General features: G+C 24.9%; 1 protein-coding gene across 1 annotated transcript; it reads right to left on the bottom strand.

Moving 5' to 3' along the window:
* Positions 1–11539: 11539 nt before the first annotated feature.
* Positions 11540–17712, bottom strand: LOC145849838 (D-glutamate cyclase, mitochondrial-like). Its single transcript, XM_082954915.1, has 9 exons — positions 17600–17712; positions 17168–17395; positions 16538–16822; positions 15097–15315; positions 14705–14947; positions 14300–14525; positions 14020–14240; positions 12028–12167; positions 11540–11943 (listed from the first exon to the last, which is right to left on the bottom strand). The coding sequence occupies exons 1-9, from the start codon at positions 17694–17696 to the stop codon at positions 11809–11811; spliced, it is 1794 nt and encodes a 597-aa protein (XP_082811041.1). The 5' UTR covers positions 17697–17712; the 3' UTR covers positions 11540–11808.
* Positions 17713–18091: the final 379 nt, after the last annotated feature.

Below are 18091 nucleotides of genomic sequence, written 5' to 3'. Positions count from 1 at the left end.
TAAGCAAAAAAAGGCATAGGTCATTAAAAATAAACAACTCCTTGTAATTTATAAAATGAATGTTTAATGAAATGAGTTAAAAAAACAAAAACAGATTGTTTCGAAGTATAGAACAAAATGAAATAAGATAAGAAAAAAAACTTTTTTAAATGAGCTTGGTTGAATGTTATAAATTTTTTTAATAGTATTAGTGTTTATAAAATATTAAAACTAGCATAGTGTGTGTCAACTTAGATTTGTACAACAAAAAAAAGTTTTCATCTAACAAATAATAATTTTAGTTTAATTTATTGATAGCTTAACTAAGTTACACTTCAGCAGATCAATATAGTTTTTGAAGCTGAAGAATAAAAACATTTAAAATATTTTTTAACAAAACTTTAACATTTCTTAGGTTTATTATTGATTAAAAGGTATTTTCAATATTTTTCAATATTTACACAATTTTGAAGTATGCTATTTAGCAGACTTTCAAGTAGCTGTTAATTGGTATATAGGTAAGTTTTTGAGCCTAAAATAGGAAGTAAGGTAAACCACTTGTTTTTTAACTGGGCCTATTTTGAAGATATCAGTTGTTTTTTAAAGTTTTTGAAATAACTGATTATCATTAGTGATACCAAAAGGTACCTTCAGGGTTGCAACTCTTTGGGTATAGTAGTCTGAGCCACCAAAAACTTGCCTGAGTAACGCCAAACTTAGTTTATTAAAAAAATGTAAAAATTGCAGTATAAGCAAAAACAAAATCTGTTGATAAACCTTAAATCAAAACTAAAGGACTTTATAAAATTAAAATTTTTAAGAAAAACAGTCATAAAAAACTTGCCTGATGTTTAGAAAAATGTCTAGTTTTTTCAAAGTTTCAAACTCACCCAAGTTATATTGAGGAGTCAAGTCTGTATTGATTTTTTTATCTATGGAAGTAAAAAATTTAAACTGTTATAAAAAAAAACCTTGTTTTATGTTTTGAGTGTCTTGTTATAGAAGCTAACTTTGGAGACCAATGCTTTTATAAGCTAACGTTAACTTCTTTTAAACCATTTTAAACTATTTTACTCATATTTTGTATAAACTCATAAAATTTACCTTAATTCAAATATTTTAAATTTGTCTCAGTTTCTATTTTCTCCTATAGCTTTTATTAGTAGATAAGTTTTCTTTTATAAAACATCAGATTGCAACCCTACAGACTGATCTGTAGGTTGAACTGAACAAATTTCAAGTTTATCAGTGAAACATTTTAGAAGTAATTTTTTTTTTGGTTTATCTATAATAATTTTATTCAGAGAGCTTAATTGCTTTGTTTTTTATTTATTATTAGAACTATTTGCTAGATATATTTAGTATTTAAACTAGGTATTAGCAAATTATGGCTTTTATGTACTTTTATTGTTACAAAAACTAAAAATAAAAACAATATAAAGTAAGTTTTTGTATAAAAAACTCATAATTTGGTTCTTGAGTTATTAAATGCTTGTGATCCATTATAAAATAGTGTTTTTTATTGATTAAAACAATAATTGATTTTTTTACTGAAACCGCCAAAAACTTGGCCATCATATTTTATAGAAGGCTATACCAAACTTAAAATAAGGGTAGGCAAACTGGCCCATCGTAAATTAAACTTTATTTCAACTAATCAAATATAGTGCTGGTTCTAAAACTTATAAGAAAACTTAGAAATAGTCTTTTAAAAGTTTACTTTTTTAGAAAATAGGTTTTTTAAGCATATTAAAATTGTTATTTTTAAGATCTGACCTAGAAATAGTACCATCAGTATTTCTATTACCTCTGCAAAGATAATGATTACAGGGAGCAAACCTAGTGTTTCTAAAAAAATATTAGAAATGTTTGTTACCACAATAGCTGCATTATGAAAATACGTAGAAATACAAGTTCCATCCTTTAATAAAAACAAAAGATTTTGGTGGCAGGCCACTTGAAGAACAATTTAAAATGTGTTCACTCTTTTATTCAGGAAGCTTCAAAAATCTGCAAACAACTTGCATACATTAAAACATGATTAAGTAATAATTATTTTATTTACAATATTTTAAAATCCACACTCTTATCCCTAATCCACCTTACCCAAACACATAAAAATTAATCAAAAAAAGTTTGAACAACTAAAACAAACATAAAAAAACCTTTTTTGTGCATGCAAATTATTTACATGCATAAAACAGAGATTTATTTTTTATACAATTTCTATCTTTTTTTTTAACTTATATCCCTAAGCCAAACATATAACAATCAAATCAAAAATTAGAGCTATGATATTTAAAAACGAGCATAAAGTTAATTTTATCGGCAAATTTATTAATTTTTCAAAAAACATAAAACTTTAATGTCAATTATTTTCCTTATCTTAAAAGCTATCTGTAAATTTTTTTATTTTAGAGAACGCACCTTTGTCTTTAATTTAAAAATAAAAATATTTGGTTTGGGGTTGGAATTATTGCATGGGGTCCCTCCAAAAATAAAGGTTTTTTTTTGTTTTTTTTCATTATTATTGTTTTAGAACCAAAAATAAATATTTTTTTTAATTTTTTTATTTTTTCCCTTATTTTGCATGATATTTAAACTCTTAAATGTTTATTTTATAAATAATGTTAATATCTTTTACGATTTGACCCAAAATCAAAATGATGTATATTACACTATCATTTGCCTTGGCCATTTCCTAGATAAAAAATTGATAAAAGGAAGAAAAAAATAATAAGAATGTGAATTACAACAAATTTAATTAAATTATTTTAGTTTTATTAAATTTGTTGTAATTCACATTCTTACTATTTTTTTTTTTTTTATCAATTTTTTATCTAGGAAATGGCCAAGGCAAATGATAGTGTAATATACATCATTTCGATTTGGGGCCAAATCGTAAAAGATATTAACATTATTTATAAGATAAACATTTAAGAGTTTAAACAACATGCAAAATAAAGGAAAAATAAAAAAATTAAAAAAAATATTTATTTTTGGTTCTAAAACAATAATAATGAAAAAAACAAAAAAAAAACTTTATTTTTGGAGGGACCCCATGAAATAATTCCAACCCCAAACCAAATATTTTTTTTAATTAAAGACAAAGGTGCGTTCTCTAAAATAAAATAACAACTTGAGATAGCTTTTAAGATAAGGAAAATAATTGACATTAAAGTTTTATGTTTTTTGAAAAATTAATAAATTTGACTATAATATTAACTTTATGCTCCTTATTTAAAATTGGAAACAACACTAAAAAATTTTTCTTCTAAATATTTGGTAAACCCCCTACACTGTTGCCTTGAGGCGTGGGGGTCCTTTTTTAATGAAAGCTTTGAAAATTTTCTGTGCTGAACGTTACAAGATCGAAACCTAGTGGTCGACAGTCGACACATATAAAATATAAATAACAACAAATTCACCATATATTTTAACTAAAAGTGGTTATTTTTAAAATAAAGGTTAAGAATATTTTTTAAATGATTTATTCACACTATATCTTTAAAAAACAAACCAATGTTTTTTGAACGACAAAAAAAAATCACTTAAAATAATTGTTCTTAGGACCGAGTGCACAAAGAAATATTTTTAGTAATCGAGTCGTACACAACGGATACCTTTTATGTCTTGTCCTGGAAGGCTACTAAAGGGTACCCGCAGTCTGTTTTTAGTTTTAGTCAGTAATACACTGCGCTTTCAGTTGAAAAAATGCAAGCTAGAGAAAGGAGCTCAAAATTCAAATAATTAGAAATTGACAAAAAAAACAGAAATAAGAAAAAAAAGGCTACACACAAGAGTTTTAGTTTACTAATATTACTAATATACTTCTATACTATAGTTATATTAGTATATTATATAAGTATACTATAAGTAGTATATACTACTCATAGTAATATTACTATAAGTCATATGTAAGTGTTATACATTATCACTTACATGCACAAAATTATTTCAAATTCTAATTAATATACAATAGTATACTTTTTTGTATATGTGTCAACCACTAGGTTTCAATTTGTAGTTTGGTAATTACCAAGAATGATGTTTCACCAATATCAATCTGAAATTGTATTATATTCAATGTGTTTTTTAACCATGATTTTAGGCAAAGTAATAAACAAAATTTAACATATTTATGTTAAACTAATAAAACTTAAATGTTTAATCGCTTTTAATCTACATTATTTAATGATTATTTCAATAAAACAATTTATATAGACTACCAATATCAAGCTGAAATTATAATACATTTGATGTGTTATATAATCATAATTTTTGGCAAAAAATTTATCTATTAAAAATACATGAATAAAGTTAATCTATATATAATAAACTAATAAGTTAAAGTATTTAATTGCTTTTATTATGGTTAAAAAAGACATCAAAAGTTTTATATTTTCAGTTTGTTATTGGTGCTGACCTGAAGAGCATAACCAAATGTTATATATATTATTTATTGATATTAGTTGAAAATCACTTTAATTCTCTGAATAGGTTAGATACTACAAAAGATTTTTTTGTATATGTGTCAACCACTAGGTTTCAATCTTCAGGGTTCGTGCGCGTCAGGCTAAATCAGGCTAAGTCAGGCTAAATCAGTTTTTTTGAAAAAAGTTGAAAAACGTCAGGCTAAATCAGTTTTTATGTTTAAAAATTTCAGAATCTCAGTTTTTCTCAGTTCAAATGCTTGAAAATTTTTGATTAAAAACAATTAAGAAATCTTTTTAAGATCAAATTGGGATGTGAATTTATTCTTAAATAAAGATTTAGTTATTAAAGACAAAATCAGTCAGTATTTGTAAAAATAAATGCTTAAAACCTTTTGTTGAATCTCTAAAAAAAAATAAAGAGTTTTCATTATTTTGTTTCGAGTAGATTATTTACGTCATAATTATGAAAATTTATAAAAAAAATACAGTTTGAACATTACCGTTTAGTTCAACAACTTAGCTGTTTGTTTAAATTTGTTTACATCAGCTATGTTTTTCACAGCTTAGCTGGTTGAACTGTTTTAATTTCTAATTTAAAGGCTTTATACCAAATACTTTTTAGATTAAAACTCTTAGCAGTTTATTCATATATTTTACTGTTTGTTTGTTTAAGGTTATTAGAGATATTTACAACACTAAAACTTAGCTTTAAGATATAAGTACTAAGTTTTGTGGGAGTACAAATTTTAAGTACAATAAATTTTTCTTAGCTAATTTTAACTTTTAATTCGTTTTTTAATTATTTTTTTTCTCTAAAACCGTAGCTTGCTCTAATAAGTGAGCTAAATCCTCAACATCTAAATCAACTTCATCTAAAGCATTAAAATCTACAATTTTATTATTTTCCCTAGTCTGCGCGCTTACTTCTGTGTCATGAGCGCTGTTTATGGTCGCTTGAATATTGCTGGGAGATTGTGAGTTCGATATCAAGTCAGAGTCGCCATTGAAGTCAGCAGATACTGATGGCTCAGTATCTGCAAGACCCGCTACTTTTTTTTTTGTCTTAAACCCTTCTTAGTCTTAATTATTTCTAATAGTTTAGTAATCACTTAAATAGTAACTTAAATTAAAAACAACTGGTTATAAGTTACGCAGCAAAATTTAATATACAATATTTAATAACAAATGTAATTTAAAAAATACGTATTAACTCAAGTGAAATTGTACAAAAAGTTAATAAAGCTAAAGAATAATTTAATAATTTGGTACTTTCTTTAATAAGCAACAAAGTTTAATCTATAGTTTGGTACTTTCTTTTAAAGCAACAAATTTACAAAAGTTCAAACGCTTAACTGAATTCCACTCAGAGATTCAATTCAATTCAAAGGTGGAATTTGCTTTCATCAATCAGAGTTCATCAATAACTGACCGTTGCTACAACAAGAATAGCATTTTGTATTAAAAATTGGTCGTTAAGCAAACGTCATATTGCTTTAATAAATTTAAACTTCTCAATTTTTACAGCTACTTAATTTGTAAACTTATTCACTATTATCACAACGCAGGGACAAATAGCGATTTCAGTACAAGCTTTTTAAATCTGATATGCGATCAACAATCACTGTATTTATTTAGAGTTTAGGATTTATAATTATGTATCAATTTTAAGTATTAGTCTAAATACTATAATAAACATTTTTTACTTTTTTTACTTATTTTAGTACTCGTGTAAGCGTTTTGTTTTAAATTTTAATAAAACACAACAATTCACGTCGTTTTGTTATAAATCTTATGGTTATAATGTTTTTACTCATTGCTAAATCAAATTGAACAATTGTGTTTAGTGATATATATTAAATTTTTACACTAGTGTTAGATTAGATATAAAACTTATTTTAAAACTTATCACTGAATTTGTTATGTCAAGGGCATAGGGGGAAATCACCTTTTCACAATTTAGTCTTATTTATTGAGTTGTAACTAAGCTATAAGTTGCTTTTTGCAGATTTTTAAAGCTCAAAATATTTTTAAGTTAAAGCTGGTTGAATTCGGATACTACAATAGTACTAATCAAGACCCCCTAATACCTAAAATTACTTCTAAAGGAGATTTTCCTTACTTTAAAAAAATGTCAGGCTAAATTGGTCTCAGTCAGGCTAAATGAAAAAAAAATCGCGCACGAACCCTGAATCTTGCAGTTCAACTCAGAGATTTTTAACGTTGTCATTAGGGCCCCTATGCCCTCAGACCACACATCAATAATAATTTTCAAAGAAACTTTTGTAACATTGTTGCAGGTCAGAGTAACTATTTTCAAAGTGTTTTGTTACAGATCAGTTTTTTAGGAAAATTTCCAGTATTTACCTAGCCTAGTACTATGTTGCACCAATATTAAACTGAAATTCAATAATAATCCTCAAAATCAATTTCCCAATTACTATGAAAGTTCTTTGTCTAGCAATAAAAATCCTAGATTAATCACTATTGTTTGGACCACTGCCTCTAATGTTGTACAAACAAATAGTATTAATTATACATTTAATCATTTTTGTCCAGTTAAAAAAAAAAAAGAATTTTTGTACCATACCGGATTCCCATTTTAGAAAAGTTATTAACTTAAAAGATCATTTGTTTAACCCGTTAAAAGACACCAACCACCCATGTAGTTTTGATTCTCTTGAGAAGTTTCAACTAAAATCTATTCTAGCACCTATTTTGGGAGGAAAAAAATAAGTTCTTTCATTAAAACCTTTAAATTAGTGGATAATAAATCTGATTCACAAAATTTTTGCAACAGTTATATTAAAAAGAGTGAACTAATGAATAAAAATAAAATTATAAATAATGATAATAATTCTAATAATGTTGTTAAATTGGTTAAGTTACAGGATAAATTCAGGCTGTGTTGTGTTTTTAACTTTGTATTTTCATGTAAAGCAATGTTTCAACACAAAGCATTCTGTATTGTCACATCAACTTCTAACCGTTACTATGGGTCACTAACTTTTTTTTTCATTTTGCAAAATTGACCCTTGGTGCAAAATTTTCTTTATGCAATTTTGTCACCTTGTTCAATTTTGACACTTGGGATTGGGACCCATGCTTTCACATGGGACCCAATATTATTTTTAATTAAAATTAAAAATTTCCCCCCCCCCCTATGCCATTATATTGGCAGATTTGTTATACATGAAAATGAAAAATTAAACTATCAGTTTTATATTTTTAGTTTATATTATATTAAATATTTTCTGAATAGAAAATGACTTTGGACCAATATCGAGCTGAAATTAGCCATCCCCTCTTTCCATTTCGACAGATCTTTTTAAAAGAGTATTTCAAGTTTATATTCAATTTTGATAATAATATTCAAATTTTCAAATATATATTCAAATTATGTCTACAATAGGGCATATTTTTTTTTTAATTAATAATTACTATAAAATAAAATAATAAAAAAATTTATACAACTTTTTAAATTTTACAACAAAACAAAATTTAACTCGTTTAAACAAAATCAAACGAGGTCATCACAATGTAAACTACAATATATTTACACAGTAAAAAGTGCACAATATAAATAGTGTGAAACATAAAAATTTTAAAAAAACTTGAAACATAATTATTTAATTAAACAATATGTAATCTTTATATTACGGTAATCAAGTATTTAGAATTACTCTGAATTCATATAAAATATAAATGATTAATCAATGGAACAATATGAATAATCAAATCTAAAATTTTTTACCTTGACAGTATACATGATCAATGATAATGAAAAAATATGTTTATCTTTTAAAGTTTTGTTTAAATTTTACGTTGCACATTAAACTTATGTTTATTAATATGTTTAAATAAAATTGATTTTGTTTGTTTTAAATAAAATGATAATATGCGATATATAACTTTATATTATTTGTATTTTTAATTAAAAAATAGAAATATAAAAATAATACTAGTATTAATATTATATTATTATTAAATAAAATTTAAACTTAAATATTTTAATTTTATCTTATATATTAATGTATTATGCAGTTTAAGTTATAATATATTTGTCTAAAACTTAAAATTTAAATCGCATTATATAAATATGGTAAAATTTTAATAATAATAAAAAAAGTCAATAAAATATATTTTATAGACACTTTAATTTATATATTTCTTTTATATATATATTAATAATATATTATAAGCAAATTAAATTTGAACTGAAATATTTTAATTTAACAAAATATATAATGTATTATGCAGCTAAAGTTTTAATGTATTTCTCTAAAACTATAAATTTAAATCGCATTACATAAAAGTAGTAAAATTATAATAACTTGAAAAAAAAATTCAATTAAATATATTTTAAAGTTACTTTAATTTGTATATTTCTTTTACATATATTAGTATTGTATTATAAGTAAATTAAATTTAAAGTGAAATATTTTAATTTAATCTAATATAATAATGAATTAAGCAGCTAAAGTTTTAATATATTTCTCTAAAACTATAAATTTAATTTGCATTATATAAAAATGGCTACTAAAGGTATGGTATATAATAAAATTTTAATAATTAAAAAAAAGGTCAATTAAATATTTTTTAAAGATACTTTAATTTGTATATTTCTTTTATATATATTAATATTGTATTATAAGCAAATTAAATTTAAACTGAAATATTTTAAATCAATCAAATATCTAATGTATTATGCAGCTAAAGTTTTAATGTATTTCTCTAAAAATTTAAATCGCATTATATAAAAATAGTAAAATTTTAATAACTTGAAAAAAAAATTCAATTAGATATATTTTAAATTTACTTTAATTTGTATATTTCTTTTACATATATTAGTATTGTATTATAAGTAAATTAAATTTAAAGTGAAATATTTTATTTTAATCTAATTTAATAATGAATTAAGCAGCTAAAGTTTTAATATATTTCTCTAAAACTATAAATTTAATTTGCATTATATAAAAATGGTAAAATTTTAATAATTAAAAAAACAGGTCAATTAAATATTTTATAAAGATACTTTAATTAGTATATTTCTTTTATATATATTAATATTATATTAAAAGCAAATTAAATTTAAACTGTATAATATAAATTGCAATATTTTAATTTAATTTTACGTTTTAATGTTGCATGCCGCTAAAGTTTTAATAAAATAAATTAAACTGAGATATTTAATTTTCGTTATATTATAGTCATTTAAATGCAATATTTTAAAAACTATTAATGCAATTAAATTAATATATCAAATTATTTTTTTTGAATTTATTTTGCATATTATTATAATATATAATAGTTACAGTTATATAATAATTATTATATATTACAAAAGATATCCGTCGTGCAAGACTCAATAATCCAAAGGTTCTTTGTATCGAATAACACGTCTTAGGACCAAAAGTTTTGTGCGTTTTTAATTTTATCGTTTGATAAACTACATTATTAAATTTTCATCTTAAATTTAGGCCCTGGTAAAGATACAATTTGAATATAAGTTTGTAAACATGGATATAAATATCAAAAATATGTAAACAATATAAAAAGGGAATTTTACCTAACCTGAAACCCACTGCGCTTCTACTTTACTTTCCGTCCTGGAATAAGAAATAAAAAAATAAACATTCTTAAAAAACTAGTAAATTTTTAAACTTAATAGTTTTGTTTATGTGTTTTTTAATAAAAGTATTTTATATACAAAAGTACATTCATTTATTTTTTTTAATGGGAAAAAACATCAGTCTCAAACTCAACTCTTTCCAACAATAAAAATTTTCTGGGCAAAAGCGAGTGTGGTACATCATATGTAAAATTATTGTATTATTTGTGTACTTTAGTACAACCAGAAATAATAATTTCTTAAACAGAGTTGTTATTAAGGAAGAAATAAAAATATTAATATAATTAATTATGCCAAATAAACTTATAAAGTTTAAATTTTAAATAATACTAGCTAATAGTTATTAAAGTGATGTTCAAATATTTTTTATTGTTTCAAAAAGTTTAAACTTACAAAAAGACAAAAACATAAAAACAGTATGTTTTCATTTTATTTATTGTTAAATTTTGTTTTTTAAAGTAAAACTTGAAAAAAAATGAAGAGTCTTTATTGAGTAAAACTTTAAAGAAAACATAATAAATACAAGTTCATATTTTTGCACATCATTTTTTGGTAAAAAATGTGTATTCAAAAAGAGCGAACTTAAAAGGAAGTTTACTGTTTTTAACTGTAAACATTTAAGTTTAAAAATATTAATGGTTTGAAGACTAAATACTGTAAACTTTGATTATGATTGCAAGATAAAGCTACTTTATTTTATTAAACATTTTCTCCTTTTTTATTCAAAATTATTTTTCAGGAAATTGTAAGGTAATATTGTTAAACAACTATTATAAAACTATTTGTTAACGTTGGTACTACTAAATTAAAAAAATAAAATATGGTTAACTGACACCTAATATAGCCGTATTGTCAAACTACATATAAAGCAAGTTCGTTCTAATTTTGACTGCAAATGTTTATCTGAAAATTTAAACTAAAACAAAAAGGAGTAGTTGATATTTATAGTAATTTTTGAAAACAAAGTATCTGTAATGATTAATAACTTTTATCTTTGATTAGAAAGTATACAAATTTAAAAAAGATTTTTTAATGTTATTAAATATACAAATGTATATTAAAAATTATATCTAGTTGTTTCAACTTTTAAATTATTTTTTGTAAACCAACTGTCTATATTTTAAAACATCAATTCATTTTAAGATTTTAGAGTTAGCTAGTAAAGAAGACTGATATTTTTTAAGTTAGATGCTTAGTTTAATTTTTAAAAATATTTTCAGAAAAAATTTAAGATTTTTCTTTGTATTTACTTATATAAACGTCTGACGTTTTTTGTTATCACATACACCTTTTAAATTCAAAAACTATGAATATCAAGAAAGACTTTAATTATCTTGAGTTTGTTTATGAAATCGTAATGCTTTTAAGTAACTTTTTTTAAGTGCAAAAAAAGGTAGTTATTTGTGAAACGTTTCTTAACATGATGTTTTTAGTTAAATTTTATTATCATCATCTCAAAATAAATTAAAAACGATGGTAAATAAATAAAAGTTTTGTATAAATAAAACACATAAAAACTTTAGTTTTTAAGTACTACTTGATAAACTAATCAAAATTTTTTAAATTAAAGCACAGTTTTGTACAATCACAATAAAAGACTTATTTTCTCAATATGACTTTATGAAATTTTAAGCCGTCTTTTCATGTTCTATGTTAACATTTGATTTTATAAAATCTGCTGCTTTTAATAAAGCCATGTAATGTATTTTTACGCTTTAACTTAAAAAAGTTTAAGCTCTTATATAAAACTGACGGTTAAGAAAATTAACACAGTGACATTTCTTCAATAATGGTTTTGTGTTCGTTTTCAAATTCCATTCCATCTACCGACATTATGTTATTTGGGCTTATCCCGTCTTTTATACCGAAGGATTCAACTAAAGACAAATTTTTTCTTTCCTGTTAAGTGCAACAATAAAAATAAAGTTTACTTAAGAACGTAGGTAATGTATAATAAATACAATTTATAGTTTAGTGACTAACAATTTTAACAGTAGGAACTTTCAAATTTTTAGATACTGACTGTTTACCAACTGCTTTTCTTAAAAACCTTTCATGGTACGGACAATATTGTAAAATTGCAAGAGCAAAAGCCAATGCTTGGCATCCCCAATTACTAACACCTGTAAAAATGTCTGATTGTTTTTTTTAACAATTTAATTAAATATCGAATTGAAAAAAAAAAGCTTTTCGTTGGTTTATGAAATTTTTGTTCATATATAAAAATAATTAAATTGTAAATAACGTTTATTAAGAGTTTATACTCTGCATGTTTTTGGTCGTTTTAATGTTTTGTTAGCATTAAGTACTTTACTATTCATTAGATAATGAGTTTATTCTTTCAAGAATTTATTTTACAAACTAAGTTTCGGTCAAAGATCTCGCAGTGCTTAAATAAATTAAAAAGACATGTGACAGTCATGGAAAATAGTATTTAAACAACTAAATTAAAAAAAAAATTTACTCAACATTTTTTACTTAAAAAACTAAACGAATTATGTTTTAATATTAAGATTGAGTTTAAGGTGAAGTTTAAATTCTAGTTAAGTTTTAAATCAATATAACAATAATGATAATAATAAAAGCTGTATGTAGCTTTCTTTTTTCTTTTAGTTAATTTTCAAAGTAAACATTGCTTAAGCAAAAATGTAGTTAATAAAGTGAGCTAAAAGTTGAGGTGAATTTTAATGTAGCTTATTTTAATGGTGACGTAACTATTTAAAATTCAAACAATCTTGTGCTTGTAATAGCTATGAAAATTTGAAATCCCGCCCGAATACATCTTATAAAAACTTTTAGTTGAAAAAAATTTTTACTTAAAAACAAAACAAGTTGTAAAATTAAAACTTTAGTTAAGTTTAAAAATTAAAAAACAACACAAATAATAATAAAATAAAACAAATCTGTATGTGGCTTTCTTTTTTCTTCTAGTTAATTTTCAAAGTAAACATTGCTTAAAAAAATGTAGTTAATGGTACTAAGTAAGTTTTAGTTGAGATGCATTTTAATAAAGCTAAATTTAATTGTGACTTAACTATTGAAATTTTAAATAATTTTCTACTTGTAATAGCTACGAAAATTTGAAATCCCGCCCGAATGCTTTATATAAAAACTTATAATTATAACAAATTTTTACCTAAAAACAAAACAAGTTAAATTATAATATTAAGATTGAATTTGTGGCAAAGTAGGCAAAAATGTAGTTAATAGTAATAAGTGAGCTTAAGTTAAGAAGTTTTTATTTAAGCAATGTTTACTTTGAAAATCAACTAGAAGAAAATAGAAAGCTACATACAGATTTTTTTTGATATTATGTGTAATTCTTTGATTTTCAAACTTAACTAAAAAATTTAAAATTTGCCAAAAATTCATTTTAATATTATAATTTAACTTGTTTAGTTTTTAGGTAAAAATTTGATTTAACTATAAGTTTTTATATAAAGAATTCGGGCGGGATTTCAAATTTTCATAGCTATTGCAAGCACAAGATTGTTTAAATTTTCAATAGTTTCGTCACGATTAAAAAAAGCTACGTTAAAATGCACCTCAACTTTTAGCTCACTTTATTAACTACATTTTTGCTTAAGCAATGTTTACTTTGAAAATTAACTAAAAGAAAAAAGAAAGCTACATACAGCTTTTATTATTATCATTATTGTTATATTGATTTAAAACTTAACTAGAATTTAAACTTCACCTTAAACTCAATCTTAATATTAAAACATAATTCGTTTAGTTTTTTAAGTAAAAAATGTTGAGTAAATTTTTATTTTAATTTAATTGTTTAAATGCTATTTTCCATGACTGTCACATGTCTTTTTAAATTTATTTAAGCACTGACGAGGTCTTTTACCGAAACTTAGTTTGTAAAATAAATTCTTGAAAGAATAAATTCATTATTTCTCCTCCAGTAGTTGAGATCTCTCTATTTGTTTTCTTAAAACCAAAACATATAATATATCAGATAAAACGAACCACATGCCATCAGTAAATCTGTCTTCGTGACGCAAGCAATCTTCTCTCCGTTGCCAATAAATTTTACTACTTTATCGAAAACTCTTCCCATTCCCACCTCGTTTCCGCCGTCACCTATTCCGATGGTCACTTTGACGTCACTTTTAGTAACTTCGTCAAAAAGGTCATCGACTTCACGATTGACTCGATCGGATATGTTGCGCGCTTTCATTGAGTAGTAGCTAAAAATGATTTAATTTGTATGTTAGTTTCAACTTTTTAGCTATTAAAAGTTTCTTACTTTCCGTCTTTCGCCCTACCAGCTCTTTCAGTTGCTAAAACCAAGTCGAACTCGAGCTTACTCTGACTAATTTCGGATGCAGACAAAACTTTAACAGTTTTAGATATGTATTCATTTTTGTAGCTCTCTTTCATGATATCTTGGTACAGCTTACGATTGTGATCGTCACTTATGATAGTAACTTTTTTATCTAAACTAGTGAGCGTGGAAAGCAAAGTGATGATTCCTGTAACGTTAAGATTGTGTGGTTTTTAAAGTTCTATTTTAACATTAAGTTTTTTCGATAGATAAAACATCAAAAAGAGTAAATACTTTATTAACTTAACGTTTTATCACTATTTTGAAAAATCGTTTTTAAACTTTACATTACAGTATAAGCAATTGTTAGTAAAAAAAATAAATTACCAGGCAATCCGTCAGTTTCGTCATAAGGAGAAACGTTTACGGGAAAGCCGGTCGTAAGGGCGATATTTTTTGCCTGAAAAAGAGCCATGCACGATTTTTCAAAATCTCCTTCAACTTTTAGATCCTCAACTCCTCTATTTCCAATATCTCTACCACATATTTCTGCTAACTTGCCTAACCTCTTGTATGTACTGTTTGAAACAACGCTGTACATTCCTCTTTTAATTTCAACGACTTTGCAATCTGTAAAGCATGCTTTTAAAAATCCACTTTATACGTACTTAAACATTTATAATTCTAAAACAAGTGAACACTAAAAAAACCTGTTACGGTAAGTAATAAGAACGCTGCTGTAAACTACGGCTAAATCAAGCAACAATTTATTGTTTAACCTCCGTGAACACTTTCATTTTTGCTAACCGGAGTCGTCAACTTATCAGTGATGAACATGCGGCCAGGGGCATGCGTGTATGCGAGCGAAATTCGTGAGTTTTTCAGCACTTCAACGCCCGTGACACCGCAACACCAGAACACAGCCACATCGTCTTCGCTCGTCATTGTTGATACTTCGCCATAGTCCGGTTGATCAACGTTTTTTATTCCAATAATTTCTGAATGTTTTATTTAAGAATTTAAAAAAAGGTTACCCAAAAGTATGAACTCATAGTAGTTTGTATATATCATGTTTATAGGCTTGTTTTAAGTAGTTTTAATCTACACAAAACAATTTTAAAGATTTTTTTCAATCCTCAGTTATACAAGAAAATGTTTTGGTTAAACAAAGGAATTTTTAAAACGGACTAGCAAAAGCTTTTCACCTACAAAACCTTCTGTTTTGGTATTATAAATATAAAAATGTTAAGGTTTCCACCACAGCAAGCTTATTTGTTTAAAATTCTTGTTTTTTTTAACTTAAAAAATTAACAATGTATCTGTTTTTGAGAATGTCAATAAAAACTTGATAATTTAAATGCTGCAAACGGTATAGCTACAAACAAAACGAACAGAACGTGCAAATGCAGAAACAAGATAATTTGCACATTTAATGGTGAATGTCTTTTAAAGGGTGTATACAAAGCTACAGTCAGAGATAGAAATACATTAGTTCAACGGGATTTTCTTTCAAACAAGATCGCAAGAACACAAGTAAAGCATCCTCAAGAAATTACAAGCAACAGCCCTAGCTAAATTCACTATATTAAATAGTATCGATTTCTCAGAAATTAAAAGGCAAATGCTATTTAAAATAAACTGCTCAGTACCCAGAAAGGCAGATAATTGCTCTATTTGCAATCTAGAAAGAATGGCCATTCCCGATGCGGACAGAGTTAAAACACTTAATACAAGAAAAGAGCTAACTTCTATGTGTCCACATTTAAGATCTAGTTATTTTTAGTATTTATTTATTGTTGTAAATTTTATTTTGACGAGTGTTTTTGCTTAGTTTTCATTTTAAATTAATTAATTTTCCTTATATTTACTGATGTACATAATTACAATACTTAATAATTAATTATTTTCTTTTTACTTGATCTTACTATATATATTTGTTTGCTTTGTGTTATTTTGTTGTTACTTTAAAAGCTCTGAAGACCCTTCCAGGAGAAACAATGTCAGCTAAAGTAACAATCGTTGAACAAATTTTAATAATTAAGCTCTTATGTATTGAGCACTCCAATTCATACAGTTTTCTAACCTATTTTTTGGATTATTTAAATGCAAATGAATTAAAAGTTAATGTTATTAACTTGATAAAAAGTTTTTATAATGAAAGCACATAACTTCAGCGAGTAATATTTATCAGAACGTAATTCAAAATAGTAAATAAAAAACTTGGGTTTCCGTAGTGTACTGGTGCCCCATGCACATGAACCAAAGGAAATGTTAAGTCAGTTACTGAATCCAGTTTACTTTTTTGAATGTATCTCATACTGACCACCATATTTCCACTAAAACATCCAGACTTCATGCAAGGAATGTTTGTTTTGTACATTGAAACGTTTTTGCTCGAGTTCATGTCGAAACCCGTGTTCGGAATGATGCTGTTTTCTATCAGAATTCTGTTAAACGAAAAGCTGCACCCAAGATATAACGAAACAAAATCGTCAATACTTTCATCTGAAATATATATTTTTAAATTTATCTGGTTAGCAATGAACTACTTTTTTAAATTTTAGATAAATTTAGGTACTCTAGGATTATAAATAAACTATTATATCATATCTTCTTTTAAAACATATTAAAACACAATTATTACTATATTTTACCTAAGTTGTTTTACTTAAGAGCTAACACTTAAAACAATACAACTGGTTTATTTTACAAAAATACGAATAAAAACTCTAAATTAATATATCTTATATAAGTAGTAATTAAGTATTTAGATCAAAACATAAGTAATTTAAAAAGTGTTTAGATGAAAAACATATGGAACTTTGTAAAAAAAAACACATATAAAAATACTTTTAAGATCAGCAAGTTCTTTCTGCACTTTTCCATCAACTAGTTTCAAGTACAGGGGCACATCAGTTCTGATGTCTGAACTTTCTTCAAAGCAAATTTCAGGAGCTGTAAACTGTCCTGGCTTGCTGGCAAAGAGCAGTGGAAGAGCACCGCTATTTTTTTCGGCAAAGTTTCGAAAATCATCAGCATACTTGGAAGGAATAATCATAATATTTGCTTGGTCGTAACCTGTTGTGAAAATTGTTACAAAATGTATAGGAAAAGATTAACTGTTTTTTGAACGCTCAAAAAGTTTGGCTTAAGAACCTGGTGTACGAAAAAACCTTTCGGTTATCGAGTCGTACACCACGGATTCAGTTCAAAGTCTTGTCCAGGACTTAATAAGTGATAGTCAAAATACTTTTACTTAGTTAATATGTAGTTAGGCTCAACCTTGACAAAACTTAGTAGTTGGTACGTCTTTTATACCTCCCTCTCTGATCAACTGACGCACTTTTGCAGGTGACATGTTTGACAAATTTAAGCTCATTTTCAGTTAGGATTCGTTAATAACATTAGTTTGTCTATAAATTCCTGTTTTCGTCTTAATTGTGTATACTGATTTAGCATAGTGAAGTCAACACAATTTAAATAAATACAAACTTTTATTATTTAAAAAATAGATTAAAGGACGAAGAAGCTTTTTTTCTTAAAAATTGAAAAATACTTTAATTGTTAGTAGAAGTTAATTTGTAATAAAAAAATAAATTTTTTATTATACTGTTATCATAAAAACATAGACAAATATAAACTATAATATACTTTGTATTAACTAAAAAATAAACTTTATCTAACTTTTGTAGATGTTTTTAAATCAATTTAAAAAAAAACTAATATTTTAATAAAGCAAGCAAGCTATGCCTCACAATTTTACTGTATGTAATT

Source organism: Thalia democratica, chromosome 2, assembly GCF_965202585.1.
Source record: "Thalia democratica chromosome 2, ktThaDemo2.hap1.1, whole genome shotgun sequence".
Taxonomy (NCBI): domain Eukaryota; kingdom Metazoa; phylum Chordata; class Thaliacea; order Salpida; family Salpidae; genus Thalia; species Thalia democratica.
Note: the sequence above shows the minus strand (reverse complement) of the source record. Positions and strands in the feature narration are given on the sequence as shown.

Excerpts from the sequence above, each read along its gene's own strand:
- LOC145849838 (XM_082954915.1), bottom strand. The coding sequence starts at position 17,696 with ATGAGCTTAAATTTGTCAAACATGTCACCTGCAAAAGTGCGTCAGTTG. Across the intron at positions 15,316-16,537 it reads AGTACACTACGGAAACCCAA|AAATTATTGGAATAAAAAAC; the intron begins GTTTTTTATTTA and ends TAAAACATTCAG. Across the intron at positions 11,944-12,027 it reads AAGTTCCTACTGTTAAAATT|GAAAGAAAAAATTTGTCTTT; the intron begins GTTAGTCACTAA and ends TGCACTTAACAG.